Below are 17416 nucleotides of genomic sequence, written 5' to 3' on the forward strand. Positions count from 1 at the left end.
CGGCCGGTCGCTGCCTGTCCCTCTGTACGGCCGGTCGCTGCCTGTCCCTCTGTACGGCCGCTGCCTGTCCCTCTGTACGGTCGCTGCCTGTCCCTCTGTACGGTCGCTGCCTGTCCCTCTGTACGGCCGGTCGCTGCCTGTCCCTCTGTACGGCCGGTCGCTGCCTGTCCCTCTGTACGGTCGCTGCCTGTCCCTCTGTACGGCCGCTGCCTGTCCCTCTGTACAGTCGCTGCCTGTCCCTCTGTACGGCCGGTCGCTGCCTGTCCCTCTGTACGGCCGGTCGCTGCCTGTCCCTCTGTACGGTCGCTGCCTGTCCCTCTGTACGGTCGCTGCCTGTCCCTCTGTACGGCCGCTGCCTGTCCCTCTGTACGGCCGCTGCCTGTCCCTCTGTACGGCCGGTCGCTGCCTGTCCCTCTATACGGCCGGTCGCTGCCTGTCCCTCTGTACGGCCGCTGCCTGTCCCTCTGTACGGCCGGTCGCTGCCTGTCCCTCTGTACGGCCGGTCGCTGCCTGTCCCTCTGTACGGCCGCTGCCTGTCCCTCTATACGGCCGGTCGCTGCCTGTCCCTCTGTACGGCCGGTCGCTGCCTGTCCCTCTGTACGGCCGGTCGCTGCCTGTCCCTCTATACGGCCGCTGCCTGTCCCTCTGTACGGCCTGTCGCTGCCTGTCCCTCTGTACGGCCGGTCGCTGCCTGTCCCTCTGTACGGCCGGTCGCTGCCTGTCCCTCTGTACGGCCGCTGCCTGTCCCTCTGTACGGCCGGTCGCTGCCTGTCCCTCTATACGGCCGCTGCCTGTCCCTCTGTACGGCCGGTCGCTGCCTGTCCCTCTGTACGGCCGGTCGCTGCCTGTCCCTCTATACGGCCGCTGCCTGTCCCTCTGTACGGCCTGTCGCTGCCTGTCCCTCTGTACGGCCGGTCGCTGCCTGTCCCTCTGTACGGCCGCTGCCTGTCCCTCTGTACGGCCGGTCGCTGCCTGTCCCTCTGTACGGCCGCTGCCTGTCCCTCTGTACGGCCGCTGCCTGTCCCTCTGTACGGCCGCTGCCTGTCCCTCCGTACGGCCGGTCGCTGCCTGTCCCTCCGTACGGCCGGTCGCTGCCTGTCCCTCTGTACGGCCGGTCGCTGCCTGTCCCTCTGTACGGTCGCTGCCTGTCCCTCTGTACGGTCGCTGCCTGTCCCTCTGTACGGTCGCTGCCTGTCCCTCTGTACGGCCGGTCGCTGCCTGTCCCTCTGTACGGCCGCTGCCTGTCCCTCTGTACAGCCGGTCGCTGCCTGTCCCTCTGTGCGGCCGCTGCCTGTCCCCCTGTACGGCCGCTGCCTGTCCCGCTGTACGGCCGGTCGCTGCCTGTCCCTCTGTACGGCCGGTCGCTGCCTGTCCCTCTGTACGGTCGCTGCCTGTCCCTCTGTACGGCCGCTGCCTGTCCCTCTGTACGGTCGCTGCCTGTCCCTCTGTACGGTCGCTGCCTGTCCCTCCGTACGGTCGCTGCCTGTCCCTCCGTACGGCCGCTGCCTGTCCCTCCGTACGGCCGCTGCCTGTCCCTCTGTACGGCCGGTCGCTGCCTGTCCCTCTGTACGGCCGGTCGCTGCCTGTCCCTCTGTACGGCCGGTCGCTGCCTGTCCCTCTGTACGGCCGGTCGCTGCCTGTCCCTCTGTACGGTCGCTGCCTGTCCCTGTGTACGGCCGGCCGCTGCCTGTCCCTGTGTACGGCCGGTCGCTGCCTGTCCCTCTGTACGGTCGCTGCCTGTCCCTCTGTACGGTCGCCGCCTGTCCCTCTGTACGGTCGCTGCCTGTCCCTCTGTACGGCCGCCGCCTGTCCCTCTGTACGGCCGCTGCCTGTCCCTCTGTACGGCCGCTGCCTGTCCCTCTGTACGGCCGCTGCCTGTCCCTCTGTACGGTCGCTGCCTGTCCCTCTGTACGGCCGCTGCCTGTCCCGCTGTACGGTCGCTGCCTTTCCCTCTGTACGGCCGCTGCCTGTCCCTCTGTACGGCCGCTGCCTGTCCCTCTGTACGGTCGCTGCCTGTCCCTCTGTACGGTCGCTGCCTGTCCCTCTGTACGGTCGCTGCCTGTCCCTCTGTACGGCCGGTCACTGCCTGTCCCTCTGTACGGTCGCTGCCTGTCCCTCTGTACGGCCGCTGCCTGTCCCTCTGTACGGCCGCTGCCTGTCCCTCTGTACGGTCGCTGCCTGTCCCTCTGTACGGCCGCTGCCTGTCCCTCTGTACGGCCGCTGCCTGTCCCTCTATACGGCCGCTGCCTGTCCCTCTGTACGGTCGCTGCCTGTCCCTCTGTACGGTCGCTGCCTGTCCCTCTGTACGGCCGGTCACTGCCTGTCCCTCTGTACGGCCGCTGCCTGTCCCTCTGTACGGTCGCTGCCTGTCCCTCTGTACGGTCGCTGCCTGTCCCTCTGTACGGCCGCTGCCTGTCCCTCTGTACGGCCGGTCACTGCCTGTCCCTCTGTACGGTCGCTGCCTGTCCCTCTGTACGGTCGCTGCCTGTCCCTCTGTACGGCCGCTGCCTGTCCCTCTGTACGGCCGCTGCCTGTCCCTCTGTACGGCCGCTGCCTGTCCCTCTGTACGGCCGCTGCCTGTCCCTCTGTACGGTCGCTGCCTGTCCCTCTGTACGGCCGCTGCCTGTCCCTCTGTACGGCCGCTGCCTGTCCCTCTGTACGGCCGCTGCCTGTCCCTCTGTACGGTCGCTGCCTGTCCCTCTGTACGGTCGCTGCCTGTCCCTCTGTACGGCCGGTCACTGCCTGTCCCTCTGTACGGCCGCTGCCTGTCCCTCTGTACGGTCGCTGCCTGTCCCTCTGTACGGCCGGTCACTGCCTGTCCCTCTGTACGGCCGCTGCCTGTCCCTCTGTACGGTCGCTGCCTGTCCCTCTGTACGGCCGGTCGCTGCCTGTCCCTCTGTACGGCCGGTCGCTGCCTGTCCCTCTGTACGGCCGCTGCCTGTCCCTCTGTACGGCCGCTGCCTGTCCCTCTGTACGGCCGCTGCCTGTCCCGCTGTACGGCCGGTCGCCGCCTGTCCCTCTGTACGGCCGGTCGCCGCCTGTCCCGCTGTACGGTCGCTGCCTGTCCCTCTGTACGGTCGGTCGCTGCCTGTCCCGCTGTACGGTCGCTGCCTGTCCCTCTGTACGGCCGCTGCCTGTCCCTCTGTACGGCCGGTCGCTGCCTGTCCCGCCGTACGGCCGCTGCCTGTCCCTCTGTACGGCCGCTGCCTGTCCCTCTGTACGGCCGCTGCCTGTCCCTCTGTACGGCCGGTCGCTGCCTGTCCCTCTGTACGGTCGCTGCCTGTCCCTCTGTACGGCCGGTCACTGCCTGTCCCTCTGTACGGCCGGTCGCTGCCTGTCCCTCTGTACGGCCGCTGCCTGTCCCTCTGTACGGTCGCTGCCTGTCCCTCTGTACGGTCGCTGCCTGTCCCTCTGTACGGTCGCTGCCTGTCACTCTGTACGGTCGCTGCCTGTCCCTCTGTACGGCCGCTGCCTGTCCCTCTGTACGGTCGCTGCCTGTCCCTCTGTACGGCCGCTGCCTGTCCCTCTGTACGGCCGCTGCCTGTCCCTCTGTACGGCCGGTCGCTGCCTGTCCCTCTGTACGGTCGCTGCCTGTCCCTCTGTACGGCCGGTCGCTGCCTGTCCCTCTGTACGGCCGGTCGCTGCCTGTCCCTCTGTACGGCCGGTCGCTGCCTGTCCCTCTGTACGGTCGCTGCCTGTCCCTCTGTACGGCCGGTCGCTGCCTGTCCCCCTGTACGGTCGCTGCCTGTCCCCCTGTACGGTCGCTGCCTGTCCCCCTGTACGGCCGCTGCCTGTCCCGCTGTACGGCCGCTGCCTGTCCCTCTGTACGGTCGCTGCCTGTCCCTCTGTACGGCCGCTGCCTGTCCCGCTGTACGGCCGCTGCCTGTCCCGCTGTACGGTCGCTGCCTGTCCCTCTGTACGGTCGCTGCCTGTCCCTCTGTACGGCCGGTCGCTGCCTGTCCCTCTGTACGGTCGCTGCCTGTCCCTCTGTACGGCCGGTCGCTGCCTGTCCCCCTGTACGGTCGCTGCCTGTCCCTCTGTACGGTCGCTGCCTGTCCCCCTGTACGGCCGCTGCCTGTCCCGCTGTACGGCCGCTGCCTGTCCCTCTGTACGGCCGGTCGCTGCCTGTCCCTCTGTACGGCCGCTGCCTGTCCCTCTGTACGGCCGGTCGCTGCCTGTCCCTCTGTACGGCCGGTCGCTGCCTGTCCCTCTGTGCGGCCGCTGCCTGTCCCTCTGTACGGCCGCTGCCTGTCCCTCTGTACGGTCGCTGCCTGTCCCTCTGTACGGCCGCTGCCTGTCCCTCTGTACGGCCGCCGCCTGTCCCTCTGTACGGTCGCCGCCTGTCCCTCTGTACGGCCGGTCGCTGCCTGTCCCTCTGTACGGCCGGTCGCTGCCTGTCCCTCTGTACGGCCGCCGCCTGTCCCTCTGTACGGTCGCCGCCTGTCCCTCTGTACGGCCGGTCGCTGCCTGTCCCTCTGTACGGCCGCTGCCTGTCCCTCTGTACGGCCGCTGCCTGTCCCTCTGTACGGCCGGCCGCTGCCTGTCCCTCTGTGCGGCCGCTGCCTGTCCCTCTGTGCGGTCGCTGCCTGTCCCTCTGTACGGCCGCTGCCTGTCCCTCTGTACGGCCGGTCGCTGCCTGTCCCTCTGTGCGGCCGCTGCCTGTCCCTCTGTACGGTCGCTGCCTGTCCCTCTGTACGGCCGCTGCCTGTCCCTCTGTACGGCCGCTGCCTGTCCCTCTGTACGGCCGGTCGCTGCCTGTCCCTCTGTACGGCCGCTGCCTGTCCCTCTGTACGGTCGCTGCCTGTCCCTCTGTACGGCCGGCCGCCGCCTGTCCCTCTGTACGGTCGCCGCCTGTCCCTCTGTACGGCCGGTCGCCGCCTGTCCCTCTGTACGGCCGCTGCCTGTCCCTCTGTACGGCCGGTCGCTGCCTGTCCCTCTGTACGGTCGCTGCCTGTCCCTCTGTACGGCCGCTGCCTGTCCCTCTGTACGGCCGGTCGCTGCCTGTCCCTCTGTGCAGCCGCTGCCTGTCCCTCTGTACGGCCGCTGCCTGTCCCTCTGTACGGCCGCTGCCTGTCCCTCTGTACGGCCGCTGCCTGTCCCTCTGTACGGCCGCTGCCTGTCCCTCTGTACGGCCGCTGCCTGTCCCTCTGTACGGCCGCTGCCTGTCCCTCTGTACGGCCGCTGCCTGTCCCTCTGTACGGCCGGTCGCTGCCTGTCCCTCTGTACGGCCGCTGCCTGTCCCTCTGTACGGCCGGTCGCTGCCTGTCCCTCTGTACGGCCGGTCGCTGCCTGTCCCTCTGTACGGCCGCTGCCTGTCCCTCTGTACGGCCGGTCGCTGCCTGTCCCTCTGTACGGCCGCTGCCTGTCCCTCTGTACGGCCGGTCGCTGCCTGTCCCTCTGTGCGGCCGCTGCCTGTCCCTCTGTACGGCCGCTGCCTGTCCCTCTGTACGGCCGCTGCCTGTCCCTCTGTACGGCCGCTGCCTGTCCCTCTGTACGGCCGCTGCCTGTCCCTCTGTACGGCCGCTGCCTGTCCCTCTGTACGGCCGGTCGCTGCCTGTCCCTCTGTACGGCCGGTCGCTGCCTGTCCCTCTGTACGGCCGGTCGCTGCCTGTCCCTCTGTACGGCCGCTGCCTGTCCCTCTGTACGGTCGCTGCCTGTCCCTCTGTACGGCCGGTCGCTGCCTGTCCCTCTGTACGGCCGGTCGCTGCCTGTCCCTCTGTACGGCCGCTGCCTGTCCCTCTGTACGGTCGCTGCCTGTCCCTCTGTACGGCCGGTCGCTGCCTGTCCCTCTGTACGGTCGCTGCCTGTCCCTCTGTACGGTCGCTGCCTGTCCCTCTGTACGGCCGCTGCCTGTCCCTCTGTACGGTCGCTGCCTGTCCCTCTGTACGGCCGGTCGCTGCCTGTCCCTCTGTACGGTCGCTGCCTGTCCCTCTGTACGGCCGCTGCCTGTCCCTCTGTACGGTCGCTGCCTGTCCCTCTGTACGGCCGGTCGCTGCCTGTCCCTCTGTACGGTCGCTGCCTGTCCCCCTGTACGGCCGCTGCCTGTCCCGCTGTACGGCCGGTCGCTGCCTGTCCCTCTGTACGGCCGCTGCCTATCCCTCTGTACGGCCGGTCGCTGCCTGTCCCTCTGTGCGGCCGCTGCCTGTCCCTCTGTACGGTCGCTGCCTGTCCCTCTGTACGGCCGCTGCCTGTCCCTCTGTACGGCCGCCGCCTGTCCCTCTGTACGGCCGGTCGCTGCCTGTCCCTCTGTACGGTCGCTGCCTGTCCCTCTGTACGGCCGCTGCCTGTCCCTCTGTACGGCCGGTCGCTGCCTGTCCCTCTGTACGGTCGCTGCCTGTCCCTCTGTACGGTCGCTGCCTGTCCCTCTGTACGGCCGGTCGCTGCCTGTCCCTCTGTACGGTCGCTGCCTGTCCCTCTGTACGGTCGCTGCCTGTCCCTCTGTACGGTCGCTGCCTGTCCCTCTGTACGGCCGGTCGCTGCCTGTCCCTCTGTACGGCCGCTGCCTGTCCCTCTGTACAGCCGGTCGCTGCCTGTCCCTCTGTGCGGCCGCTGCCTGTCCCCCTGTACGGCCGCTGCCTGTCCCGCTGTACGGCCGGTCGCTGCCTGTCCCTCTGTACGGCCGCTGCCTGTCCCTCTGTACGGCCGGTCGCTGCCTGTCCCTCTGTACGGCCGGTCGCTGCCTGTCCCTCTGTACGGTCGCTGCCTGTCCCCCTGTACGGCCGCTGCCTGTCCCTCTGTACGGCCGGTCGCTGCCTGTCCCTCTGTACGGCCGCTGCCTATCCCTCTGTACGGCCGGTCGCTGCCTGTCCCTCTGTGCGGCCGCTGCCTGTCCCTCTGTACGGTCGCTGCCTGTCCCTCTGTACGGCCGCTGCCTGTCCCTCTGTACGGCCGCCGCCTGTCCCTCTGTACGGCCGGTCGCTGCCTGTCCCTCTGTACGGTCGCTGCCTGTCCCTCTGTACGGCCGCTGCCTGTCCCTCTGTACGGCCGGTCGCTGCCTGTCCCTCTGTACGGTCGCTGCCTGTCCCTCTGTACGGTCGCTGCCTGTCCCTCTGTACGGCCGCTGCCTGTCCCTCTGTATGGCCGCTGCCTGTCCCTCTGTACGGCCGGTCGCTGCCTGTCCCTCTGTACGGCCGCTGCCTGTCCCTCTGTACGGCCGGTCGCTGCCTGTCCCTCTGTACAGCCGGTCGCTGCCTGTCCCTCTGTGCGGCCGCTGCCTGTCCCCCTGTACGGCCGCTGCCTGTCCCGCTGTACGGCCGGTCGCTGCCTGTCCCTCTGTACGGCCGCTGCCTGTCCCTCTGTACGGCCGGTCGCTGCCTGTCCCTCTGTGCGGCCGCTGCCTGTCCCTCTGTACGGTCGCTGCCTGTCCCTCTGTACGGCCGCTGCCTGTCCCTCTGTACGGCCGCTGCCTGTCCCTCTGTACGGTCGCCGCCTGTCCCTCTGTACGGCCGGTCGCTGCCTGTCCCTCTGTACGGTCGCTGCCTGTCCCTCTGTACGGCCGCTGCCTGTCCCTCTGTACGGCCGGTCGCTGCCTGTCCCTCTGTACGGTCGCTGCCTGTCCCTCTGTACGGCCGGTCGCTGCCTGTCCCTCTGTACGGTCGCCGCCTGTCCCTCTGTACGGCCGGTCGCTGCCTGTCCCTCTGTACGGTCGCTGCCTGTCCCTCTGTACGGCCGCTGCCTGTCCCTCTGTACGGCCGGTCGCTGCCTGTCCCTCTGTACGGTCGCTGCCTGTCCCGCTGTGCGCATGTGCGGATTGTGCGCCCCTCTCTCCCTCAATCTGAGGGACGGCGACCCGGCCCCCCACTCCTTAAATCATTTGGGGACCCCCCCCGGTTCTGGTCACTTGTCCCCCCACGACCCCCTGGGCTCGGGGAACGTTCCGGACTTCCCGGGACCCCAGTCCTCTCCCCACCGGGACACTCTGACGGTTCCGTCCCCCACGTGTGACCGGACCCGTCGGCCACGCCCGCCGCCAACACCTTTCACCTGGCTCCGCGAGTTGCCGAGACGGGACCTGGATTTTCTACAAGGTTTTGAGGGTAAATAAGAGGGTTTCTGCTTTTCTTTTTTTTTTTTTTGGAGACCGAGTCTCGCTCTGTCGCCCGGGCTGGAGTGAGCGCCGTGGCGTCAGCCTCGCTCACAGCAGCCTCCACTTCCTGGCCTCCAGCGATCCTCCTGCCTCAGCCTCCCTCCCGAGTAGCTGGGACGACAGGCATGTGCCTCCACGCCCGGCTCGTTTTACTTTTTTCTATATATTTTTACTTGGCCAGTTAATTTTTTTTCTATTTTTAGTAGAGACGGGGTCTTGCTCTTGGGCTCAGGCTGGCCTCCAACTCCTGACCTCGAGCAATCCTCCCTCTTCAGCCTCCCGAGCAGCTGGGACTCCAGGCGTGCGCCTCCACGCCCGGCTTATGTTTTCTATATATTTTTAGTTGTGCAAGTAATTTGTTTCTATTTTTTTTTTTTTTTTAGCAGAGACGGGGTCTCGCTCTTGCTCAGGCTGGCCTCGATCTCCCGACCTCCAGCGATCCTCCCGCCTCGGCCTCCCTCCCGAGTAGCTGGGACTACAGGCATGCGCCACCACGCCCGGCTCATTTTTTCTATATATTTTTACTTGTCCAGTTCGTTTCTTTCTATTTTTTCAGTAGAGACGGGGTCTCGCTCTTGCTCGGGCTGGCCTCCAACTCCCGACCTCGAGCGATCCTCCGGCTTCGGCCTCCCCGAGTGCTGGGACGACAGGCATGCACCACGGTGCCATCTCACCGAGCCTTTTTTTCCCTTTCCTTTTTGAGGCCGAGTCTGGCTCTGTCGCCCGGGCTGGAGTGAGCGCCGTGGCGTCAGCCTCGCTCACGGCAGCCTCCGACTCCTGGCCTCCAGCGAGCCTCCTGCCTCAGCCTCCTCCCTGCCGAGTTATAGCCGGGTGTTTGAAGTAAAGTTGAGACGTACCCAAGACTCAGTCTACCTGGGAGACCGTCACCCCCGGACCCCTCAGGTCCCTGTGTCTTGTCTGCCCGTCCTCAACCCCGTTGGTCTTCTCTTGTCCCAGCTCTGTGCGTCCCGGGACCCACCCGACCGTCCCGGGGGAGGCTAAGCATGCTGTCCTCCAGCCACCTGTTGTCCCGTCCCCAAGAATGGAGGCCGAGCCTCCCCTCCTGGCCCGAGAGCTTGGTTTCTCCACCTCACCCCCGACAGGGGACCAGGGAGGCCTCCGTGAAAACTGCGTCTGAGGCCGGGCGCGGAGGCTCACGCCTGTCATCCCCGCACTCTGGGAGGGAGGCCGAGGCGGGAGGATCGCTCGAGGTCGGGAGTTGGAGGCCAGCCCGAGCAAGAGCGAGACCCCGTCTCTACTATAAAGAGAAATTAATTGGCCAACTAATGTATATATACAAAAAATTAGCCGGCGTGGTATCTCATTCCTGTAGTCCCAGCTACTCAGGAGGGAGGCCGAGGCGGGAGGATCGCTCGAGGCTGGGAGTTGGAGGCCGGCCTGAGCAAGAGCGAGACCCCGTCTCTACTAAAAAATAAAAAAGAGCTGGACAAGTAAAAATATAAAAAAAAAAACAAGCCGGGCGTGGTGGCGCATGCCTGCAGTCCCAGCTACTCGGGAGGGAGGCCGAGGCGGGAGGCTCGCTCGAGGCCAGGAGGTAGAGGCCAGCCTGAGCAAGAACGAGACCCCGTCCCTACTAAAAAAAAAATAGAAAGAAATGAGCTGGAAAACTGAAAATATATATAGAAAAAACGAGCCGGGCGTGGTGGCACATGCCTGCAGTCCCAGCTACTCGGGAGGGAGGAGGCCGAGGCAGGAGGATCGCTCGAGGTCAGGAGTCCGAAACCCGCCTGAGCAAGAGCGAGACCCCGTCTCTACTAAAAAAAAAAAAAAATTAAAAAATAGGAATTAATTGGCCAATTAAAAGTATATAGAAAAAAAACGAGCCGGGCGTGGAGGCGCATGCCTGTCGTCCCAGCTACTCGGGAGAGAGGAGGCCGAGGCGGGAGGCTCGCTTGAGCCTCAAAGCTGGAGGCCGCTGTGAGCGAGGCTGACGCCGCGGTCCCCGCTGTAGCCCGGGCGGCAGAGCGAGACTCTGTTTGAAAAAAAAAAAATGAAGTAAAAAATAAAAATAATAATAATTTAAAAAAAAAAAATGAGCGGAATGCCAAAGAGACAGCGAGAAACCCCTCTGCCCCCGAGGAAGGCGGGCGGGCTAATTTTACTGACGCGGAGGAGAGACTTCAAAAGGCCGCGGGGCGCTCGTGCCAGGCGGGGACGACCCCGGCCGGAGTTTCAACTGCTACGAAAACAAAGGACGAGGCCGGGGACTGGGGGAGGCTGAGCCGTTTCCAGAGTTTTCCTTTCTGTTGTTTTTCTTGTTTTTTTTTTTTTTTAATTCTTTTCAACCAGCAGTTGCTGAATCCCGGCCTTGTCCTCTTATTTTATTTTTTTTTTCTTTTGAGACAAGAGTCTCGCTCTGTCGCCCGGGCCGGAGTGAGCGCCGGGGCGTCGGCATTTAGCTCACGGCAGCCTCCGGCTTTGAGGCTCAAGCCAGCCTCCTGCCTCGGCCTCCCTCCCGGGTAGCTGGGACGAGACAGGCATGCGCCACCACGCCCGGCTCGTTTTTTTTTTCTATATATTTTTATTTGTCCTGGTCATTTCTTTCTATTTTTTTTAGTAGAGACGGGGTCTCGCTCTTGCTCAGGCCGGCCTCGACTTCCTGGCTTCGAGCGAGCCTCGTGCCTCGGCCTCCCTCCCGGGTAGCTGGGACCACAGGCATACGCCACCACGCCCGGCTCGTTTTTTCTATATATTTTAAGTTGTTTATCTAATTTCTTTTTTTTTTTTTTTTTATGGTAGAGAGGGGGTCTCGCTCTTGCTCAGTCTGGCCTCCAACTCCTGACCTCGAGCGAGCCTCCTGCCTCAGCCTCCCTCCCGAGTAGCTGGGACTCCAGGCACGCGCCACCACGCCCGGCTCTGTTTATTCTGTATATATTTTTAGCTGGCCAATTAATTTCTTTCTATTTGGGGTCTCGCTCTTGCTCAGGCCGGCCTCCAACTCCTGACCTCCAGCGATCCTCCCGCCTCGGCCTCCCTCCTTAGTAGTCGCTGGGACCGGGCAGGTAGGGGTTTGGAGACGGTGACCTGCCCGGGGTCACGCAGAGAGAGCCGGGGCCCCCGGCCGGGTGGCAGAGAGCCCGAGCGGTGCCCGAGGCCGCCCGGGCCCGGCTCACACGCCCTGGCGCCCGGCGGGGACAGGAGCCAGCCGCCGGCGGCCGGGCGGACTTCAAAGCCGGCCGGGGCTGCGGGTGGCGCCTGGCCGGCCACGCTCGGGTGGGCCCATGAGGCCGCCGCCCCGGCCCGGCCCTGAGGCCAGGCCAGGCCGGCGCCTCGGGGACAGCCGGGTCCCCTCCCCACCGGGCTGGGGCGGAGCGGACGGGGACAGCCTGTTTCCAACCTGCTGGCCGGAAAGGGGGCCGGGGGCGAGGGGTACCCCGCAACTGTCACCTTGAACCCCCGAGGGCCGGGCGGCCGGACAGAGATTTCTGAGAGTGACAGACCCAGGTCAGCCCGGTCCCCGGCACTCTGGGAGGGAGGCCGGGGAGGGAGGATCGCTCGAGGTCAGGAGTTGGAGGCCAGCCTGAGCAAGAGCGAGACCCCGTCTGTACTAAAAAAAAAAAAAAAAAAAAAAAAAAAACAGAAAGAAATAATCTGGAAGACTGAAAAAATATAGAAAAAAATGAGCCGGGCGTGGTGGCGCATGCCTGTGGTCCCAGCTACTCGGGAGGGAGGCCGAGGCGGGAGGATAGCTCGAGGTCAGGAGTCGGAGGCCAGCCTGAGCAAGAGCGAGACCCCGTCTCTACTGAAAATAGAAATTAACTGGCCAACCAAATATAATATATTTATATTATATTCTATAAGTTCTAAATTATATTCTATATCTATATTCCGTATCTATAATACATATTTTATAACCTAAAAACATATCTAGAAAAAACGAGGCCAGGCGCGGAGGCTCACGCCTGTCGTCCCAGCACTCTGGGAGGAGGCTGAGGCGGGAGGATTGCTCGAGGCCAGGAGTTGGAGGCCAGCCTGAGCAAGAGCGAGACCCCGTCTCTACTAAAAAAAAATACAAAGAAATTAATTGGTCAACTAAAAAAATATAGAAAAAACGAGCCGGGCGTGGAGGCGCATGCCTGTCGTCCCAGCTACTCGGGAGGGAGGCTGAGGAGGGAGGATCGCTCGTTGAGGCCAGGAGTTCAAAACCAGCCTGAGCTCAAGAGCGAGACCCCCGTCTCTACTGCAAAGAACAGAAAGAAATAATCTGGAAAACTGAAAAAACATAGAAAAAAACGAGCCGGGCGTGGTGGCACATGCCTGTCGTCCCAGCCACTCGGGAGGGAGGCCAGGGTGGGAGGCTCGCTCGAGGCCAGGAGTTCGAGGCCAGCCTGAGCAAGAGCGAGACCCCGTCTCTACTAAAAAAATAGAAAGAAATTAATTGTCCAACTAATATATATAGAAAAAAACGAGCCGGGCGTGGAGGCGCATGCCTGTCGTCCCAGCCACTCGGGAGGGAGGCCGAGGCGGGAGGCTCGCTCATTGAGGCCAGGAGCTCAAAACCAGCCTGAGCTCAAGAGCGAGACCCCGTCTCTACTAAAAAAATATAAAAAGAAATGAGCAGGGCGAGTAAAAAAAATATAGAAAAAAAAAAAAGCGAGCCGGGCGTGGAGGCTCACGCCTGCCGCCCCAGCCACTCGGGAGGGAGGCCGAGGCGGGAGGCTCGCTCATTGAGGCCAGGAGCTCAAAACCAGCCTGAGCTCAAGAGCGAGACCCCGTCTCTACTAAAAAAATATAAAAAGAAATGAGCAGGACGAGTAAAAAAAATATATATAGAAAAAAAAAATTGAGCCGGGCGTGGAGGCTCACGCCTGTCGCCCCAGCCACTCGGGAGGGAGGCCGAGGCGGGAGGCCGGCCTCGAGCCAGCGAGCGAGGCTGATCTGTTGGAGGAGGCCGGGGTCGGGGGCACCGGGAGACGCGGGGACGGGGGGCCGACGACTCACGCGCTCCACGAGGCCGTGCTTCTGCTTGAGCTTGAAGACCCTGAGTGCGGGGAGGCCGGTCTCCGCGTAGCTCCTGCCCTGGAACCCGTGCAGCAGGACCCCGTGGAAGGCCAGGCGGCAGGCGTTGGCGTGGACGTCCGTGTCCAGCCGCGACCCGATGACCAGGCACAGCCGCGGGCAGGTCACGGGCCTCTCGAACTCCAGCAGCGCCCACTGGGGCCCCGGTCGAGGCCCGGCCTCCCTGCCTCCGCCTTCCCCCGCCGCCGCCGTCCCCTCGGGGCCGGGCGACGGGGCCGCGTCCGGGCACAGGTAGTGGTCCTGGAAGAGGTACTCCCGGGAGAAGTCGAAGGACGCCGGGCCCTCGGCGGGCTCCCCGGGCGGAGGCCCCGAGGGGAGGCCGAAAAACATGACCCGGCCCATGACGGTGTCGTGGCCCAGGGTGACGTGGAACTTGGCCTTGGTGGCCAGGGGGCCCCGGAAGTAGGGGATCTTGGTGACGGACACGATGGCCGCGTGCAGGGTGTGCAGGGTGCCCGGGGTGCACACCAGCCCCCGCTCCAGGAGCTTGGGGTCAAACTGAGTCACGCACAGCCCCAGCCGGTCCCCCTGGGCGGCCGAGGCCACCGGCGTGTGGAACATCTGCATGGATTTGACCTTCCTCACGACCTGGAGGCCCGGGGCGGGGAGGACACAAAAGGGGACAAGAGACACAGAGTGAGGCCGGCGGGTATGGAGGCCGGCGGGTATCGAGGCCGGAGGGGGGGAGTTGGAGGCCGGGGGTGAGCAAGAGCGAGAGCCCGGGTCTAGTTTTGAAACACAAAAATTGTGTTGTTTTTTTTTTAGTAGAGACGGGGGCTCTTGCTCATGAGGCTGGCCTCCACCTCCTGGCCTCCTCGAGCGCGAGCCTCCCGCCTCGGCCTCCCAGAGCAGCCAGGACGACAGTTTCTCTGTATCTTTTTGCTTTTCCAATTAATTTCTATTTTTTTTAGTAGAGACGGGGGGTCTCACTCTTGCTCATCAGGCCGGCCTCCACCTCCTGGCCTCCTCGAGCGCGAGCCTCCCGCCTCGGCCTCCCAGAGCAGCCGGGACGACAGTTTCTCTGTATCTTTTTGCTTTTCCAATTAATTTCTATTTTTTTTAGCAGAGACGGGGGGTCTCGCTCTCGCTCATGGGGCCGGCCTCGACCTCCTGGCCTCCTCGAGCGCGAGCCTCCCGCCTCGGCCTCCCAGAGTAGCTGGGGTTGACAGGCGTTGAGCCTCCGCGCCCGGCCTCCGGAGAACGTTAGCCTGGAGAGTTCTCTAATAAAATGAAAAAAAAAACAAAACAAAACACCAAAAAACGATGGTATGTTATCAAACTTAAAGTTTTTAAAAATTTAATTAAAAAATTTAAAAAAAAAAAGAAAAGAAAAAAAAAACCCAATTATGCAAAATCATTAAGCGGAGACTCGGCCCCAAAGTGAGGACCCAGCCCCTGCCTGGCTGGGACGTCCCCGCCCGTCCCCTCTGTCCCTCTGCAGCAGGCGGGACCAGCCGGGACCGCCCCTGTCACTGCTCCGGGCTCACCTGCCCTGGCCACGCCCACTGCTGTGGTGGCCACGCCCACCTCTGTTACGGCCACGCCTCCTCTCTGTGATCACACCCGCCCCTGCCATAGTCCCGCCCACCTGTTATGACCACGCCCACCTCTGCTGTGGCCACGCCTCCTGTGCAGTACCCACGCCCACCCCTGGTGCAGCCCCACCCAGCTATGCTGTGACCACGCCCACCCCTGCTGTAGTCCCGCCCACCTCTGCTGTGACCACGCCTCCTCTGCTGCACCACGCCCACTCCTGCTGCAGCCCCACCCACCCTGCTGTAGTCCTGCCCACCCCTGCTGTGACCACACCCACCCCTGCTGTGACCACACCCACCCCTGCTGTGGCCACGCCCACCCCTGCTGTGACCACACCCACCCCTGCTGTAGCCCCACCCACCCTGCTGTAGTCCTGCCCACCCCTGCTGTGACCACACCCACCCATGCTGTGACCACACCCACCCCTGCTGTGGCCACGCCCACCCCTGCTGCAGCCCCTCCCAGCTCTATGGCCCCACCCACCCCTGCTGTGACCACGCCCACCTCTGCTGTGACCACGCCCACCCCTGCTGTAGCCCCACCCAGCTCTGCTGAGCACGCCCCTCCCATGCTATGACCACGCCCACCCCTGCTGTGACCACGCCCATCATTGCTGCAACCATACCCACCCCTGCTGTGACCACGCCCACCCCTGCTGCAGCCCCCCAGCTCTGCTATGACCACTCCCATCCTTGCTGTGGCCACGCCCACCTCTGCAGAAACCACGCCCACCCCTGCTGCAGCCCCGCCCGCCCCTGCTGCGACCACGCCCACCTCTGCTGCGACCACGCCCATCACTGCTGTAACCACGCCCACCCCTGCTGCAGCCCCACTCAGCTCTGCTATGACCACACCCACTCCTGCTGTGACCACGCCCACCACTGCTGTGGCAACGCCCACCCCATGCCATGACCACGCACACGCATGCGGTAACCACGCCCATCGCTGGTGTAACCACACCCATCACTGCTGTAACCACGCCCACCCTTGCACGACCTCGCATGCGATCCTCCCTCCTCGGCCTCCCAGAGCGCCGGGGCGCCAGGCGTGAGCCCCCCCCCCCCCCCCCCCGCGCCCGGCCCGGGGCGCGCCCCCTCTGCCCGCGTCACGCCTGGAAACACGCGGACGCCCCACGGCAGAACACGCTCCCCGGCGGCCGCGGCGGGTCACCCACACGCGCCCTGAGGTCTGTGGGACAGCCTCCCTGCCTCCCCGCTGGTGACGGGGGGACTCTCCCACACCCGCCACCACGCCCTGCAAGCAACGGCGGCCTCCCATTGGGGGCCGCTCCTTGTTGCGTCCCGCAAGAACTGACAGATGCCGGGACGCAGCCGCGACGGCCGTGCGCTTGGCAGCCTTTTTGTAGCAAGGAGGCTTTTCCTGTTTTTTTTTTTTTTTCTTGCAATAATGCCACAAGCCTCGATAAGATCGGAACCGTGTTAATCCGTTTTCGTTCCGCGAATGAATCTGCAAGCTCCTGGCTAGGCAAAAAGGCCGGGGTGGGGACTTTGCAACTCTGTCATTGTCGTGGTGACTTCATGCATGGGAAAAAAAAAAATCGGAGACGACAGCCCTAACCCATTTTTTTTTTTTTTTAAACAAGGTTTCAAATCGGCCGCTGGCCTCTGTCCCCAGCCTCCGATCGAGTCTGGGGGACAGATAAGACGCTTTCGTTCCGCCTAACGCCTTTAATCGCATCTCGGGGACACAGAGAGCCGGAAGGGGGACCCTCCCGAACCCCTTGGGGAGCCCCAGAGCCAACCCTGCCCTGCAGGTTCAGATCCCGGGTCCCCCGGGTCCGTGAACGGAAACCCAGATCAGCCTCCCAGCCTCAACCCCACCACGCCCGGCTCATTTTTTCCTATATATATTTTTAGTTGACCAGTTAATTTCTATCAGTTTTTAGTAGAGACGGGGTCTCGCTCTTGCTCAGCCCGGCCTCGAACTCCTGGCCTCGAGCGAGCCTCCCGCCTCGGCCTCCCTCCCGGAGTGCCGGGATGACAGGCGCGAGCCTCCGCGCCCGTCCTCGGTAGGTTTTTTTTTTTTTTTTTAACTACCCATTTTACAGATGGGGAAACTGAGGTCCCAACTCATTTCAGTTTGAAAGGAAGCTACTACTGTGTGTTGTCAGTAAGACTCGTTTCTGAAACAAGATGACCCAGAAATACGAAAAGTAAAAAATAATAATAATAAATAAGGATAACGACATGAACGACAAAGAAAACTGGATGGGTAAATTTAAGTCTAGCGAGACTGAATTCTAGGCAGAGGAGGTTCAATGTGTCCAAAGTGGCCACTAAGTCCCCGGGCACGGAGGCTCCCGCCTGTCGTCCTGGCACTCTGGGAGGGAGGCCGAGGCGGGAGGATCGCTATAGAGGCCGGGAGTTGGAGGCCGGCCTGAGCTCAAGAGCGAGACCCCGTCTCTACTAAAAAAAAAAATAGAAAGAAATTAATTGAGCAACTAAAAATATATAGAAAAAAACGAGCCGGGCGTGGAGGCGCACGCCTGGAGTCCCAGCTACTCGGGAGGGAGGCCGAGGCGGGAGGCTCGCTGGAGGCCAGGAGTCGGAGGCTGCCGTGAGCGAGGCCGACGCCACGGCACTCACTCCAGCCCGGGCGACAGAGGGAGACTCTGTCTCAGAATAAATGAATAAATAAAAGTAAAAAAGTAAAACAAAAGAGTAGATTTTTAAAATTAAAAAAAAAACAAAAACGCAGAGGCAAGTGATTGTCAAAAAAAGGAAAAAGATAAAA

General features: G+C 63.4%; 2 protein-coding genes across 3 annotated transcripts in view; one reads left to right on the forward strand and one right to left on the reverse strand.

The window, feature by feature from the left end:
* MGLL (monoglyceride lipase) overlaps nucleotides 1–17416 on the forward strand; it is a 401877-nt gene that overhangs the window by 132806 nt on the left and 251655 nt on the right. The gene's annotated exons all lie outside the window — the stretch shown is intronic.
* Nucleotides 1–17416, reverse strand: part of EEFSEC (eukaryotic elongation factor, selenocysteine-tRNA specific) — an 86341-nt gene that overhangs the window by 7756 nt on the left and 61169 nt on the right. For both annotated transcript variants that reach the window (XM_075995935.1, XM_075995934.1), the window contains exon 5: nucleotides 13049–13714. In XM_075995935.1, the coding sequence (XP_075852050.1) occupies nucleotides 13049–13714 (666 nt within the window). The remainder of the gene's footprint in view (nucleotides 1–13048; nucleotides 13715–17416) is intronic.

This window comes from Microcebus murinus, chromosome 20 (assembly GCF_040939455.1).
Source record: "Microcebus murinus isolate Inina chromosome 20, M.murinus_Inina_mat1.0, whole genome shotgun sequence".
Classification (NCBI taxonomy): domain Eukaryota; kingdom Metazoa; phylum Chordata; class Mammalia; order Primates; family Cheirogaleidae; genus Microcebus; species Microcebus murinus.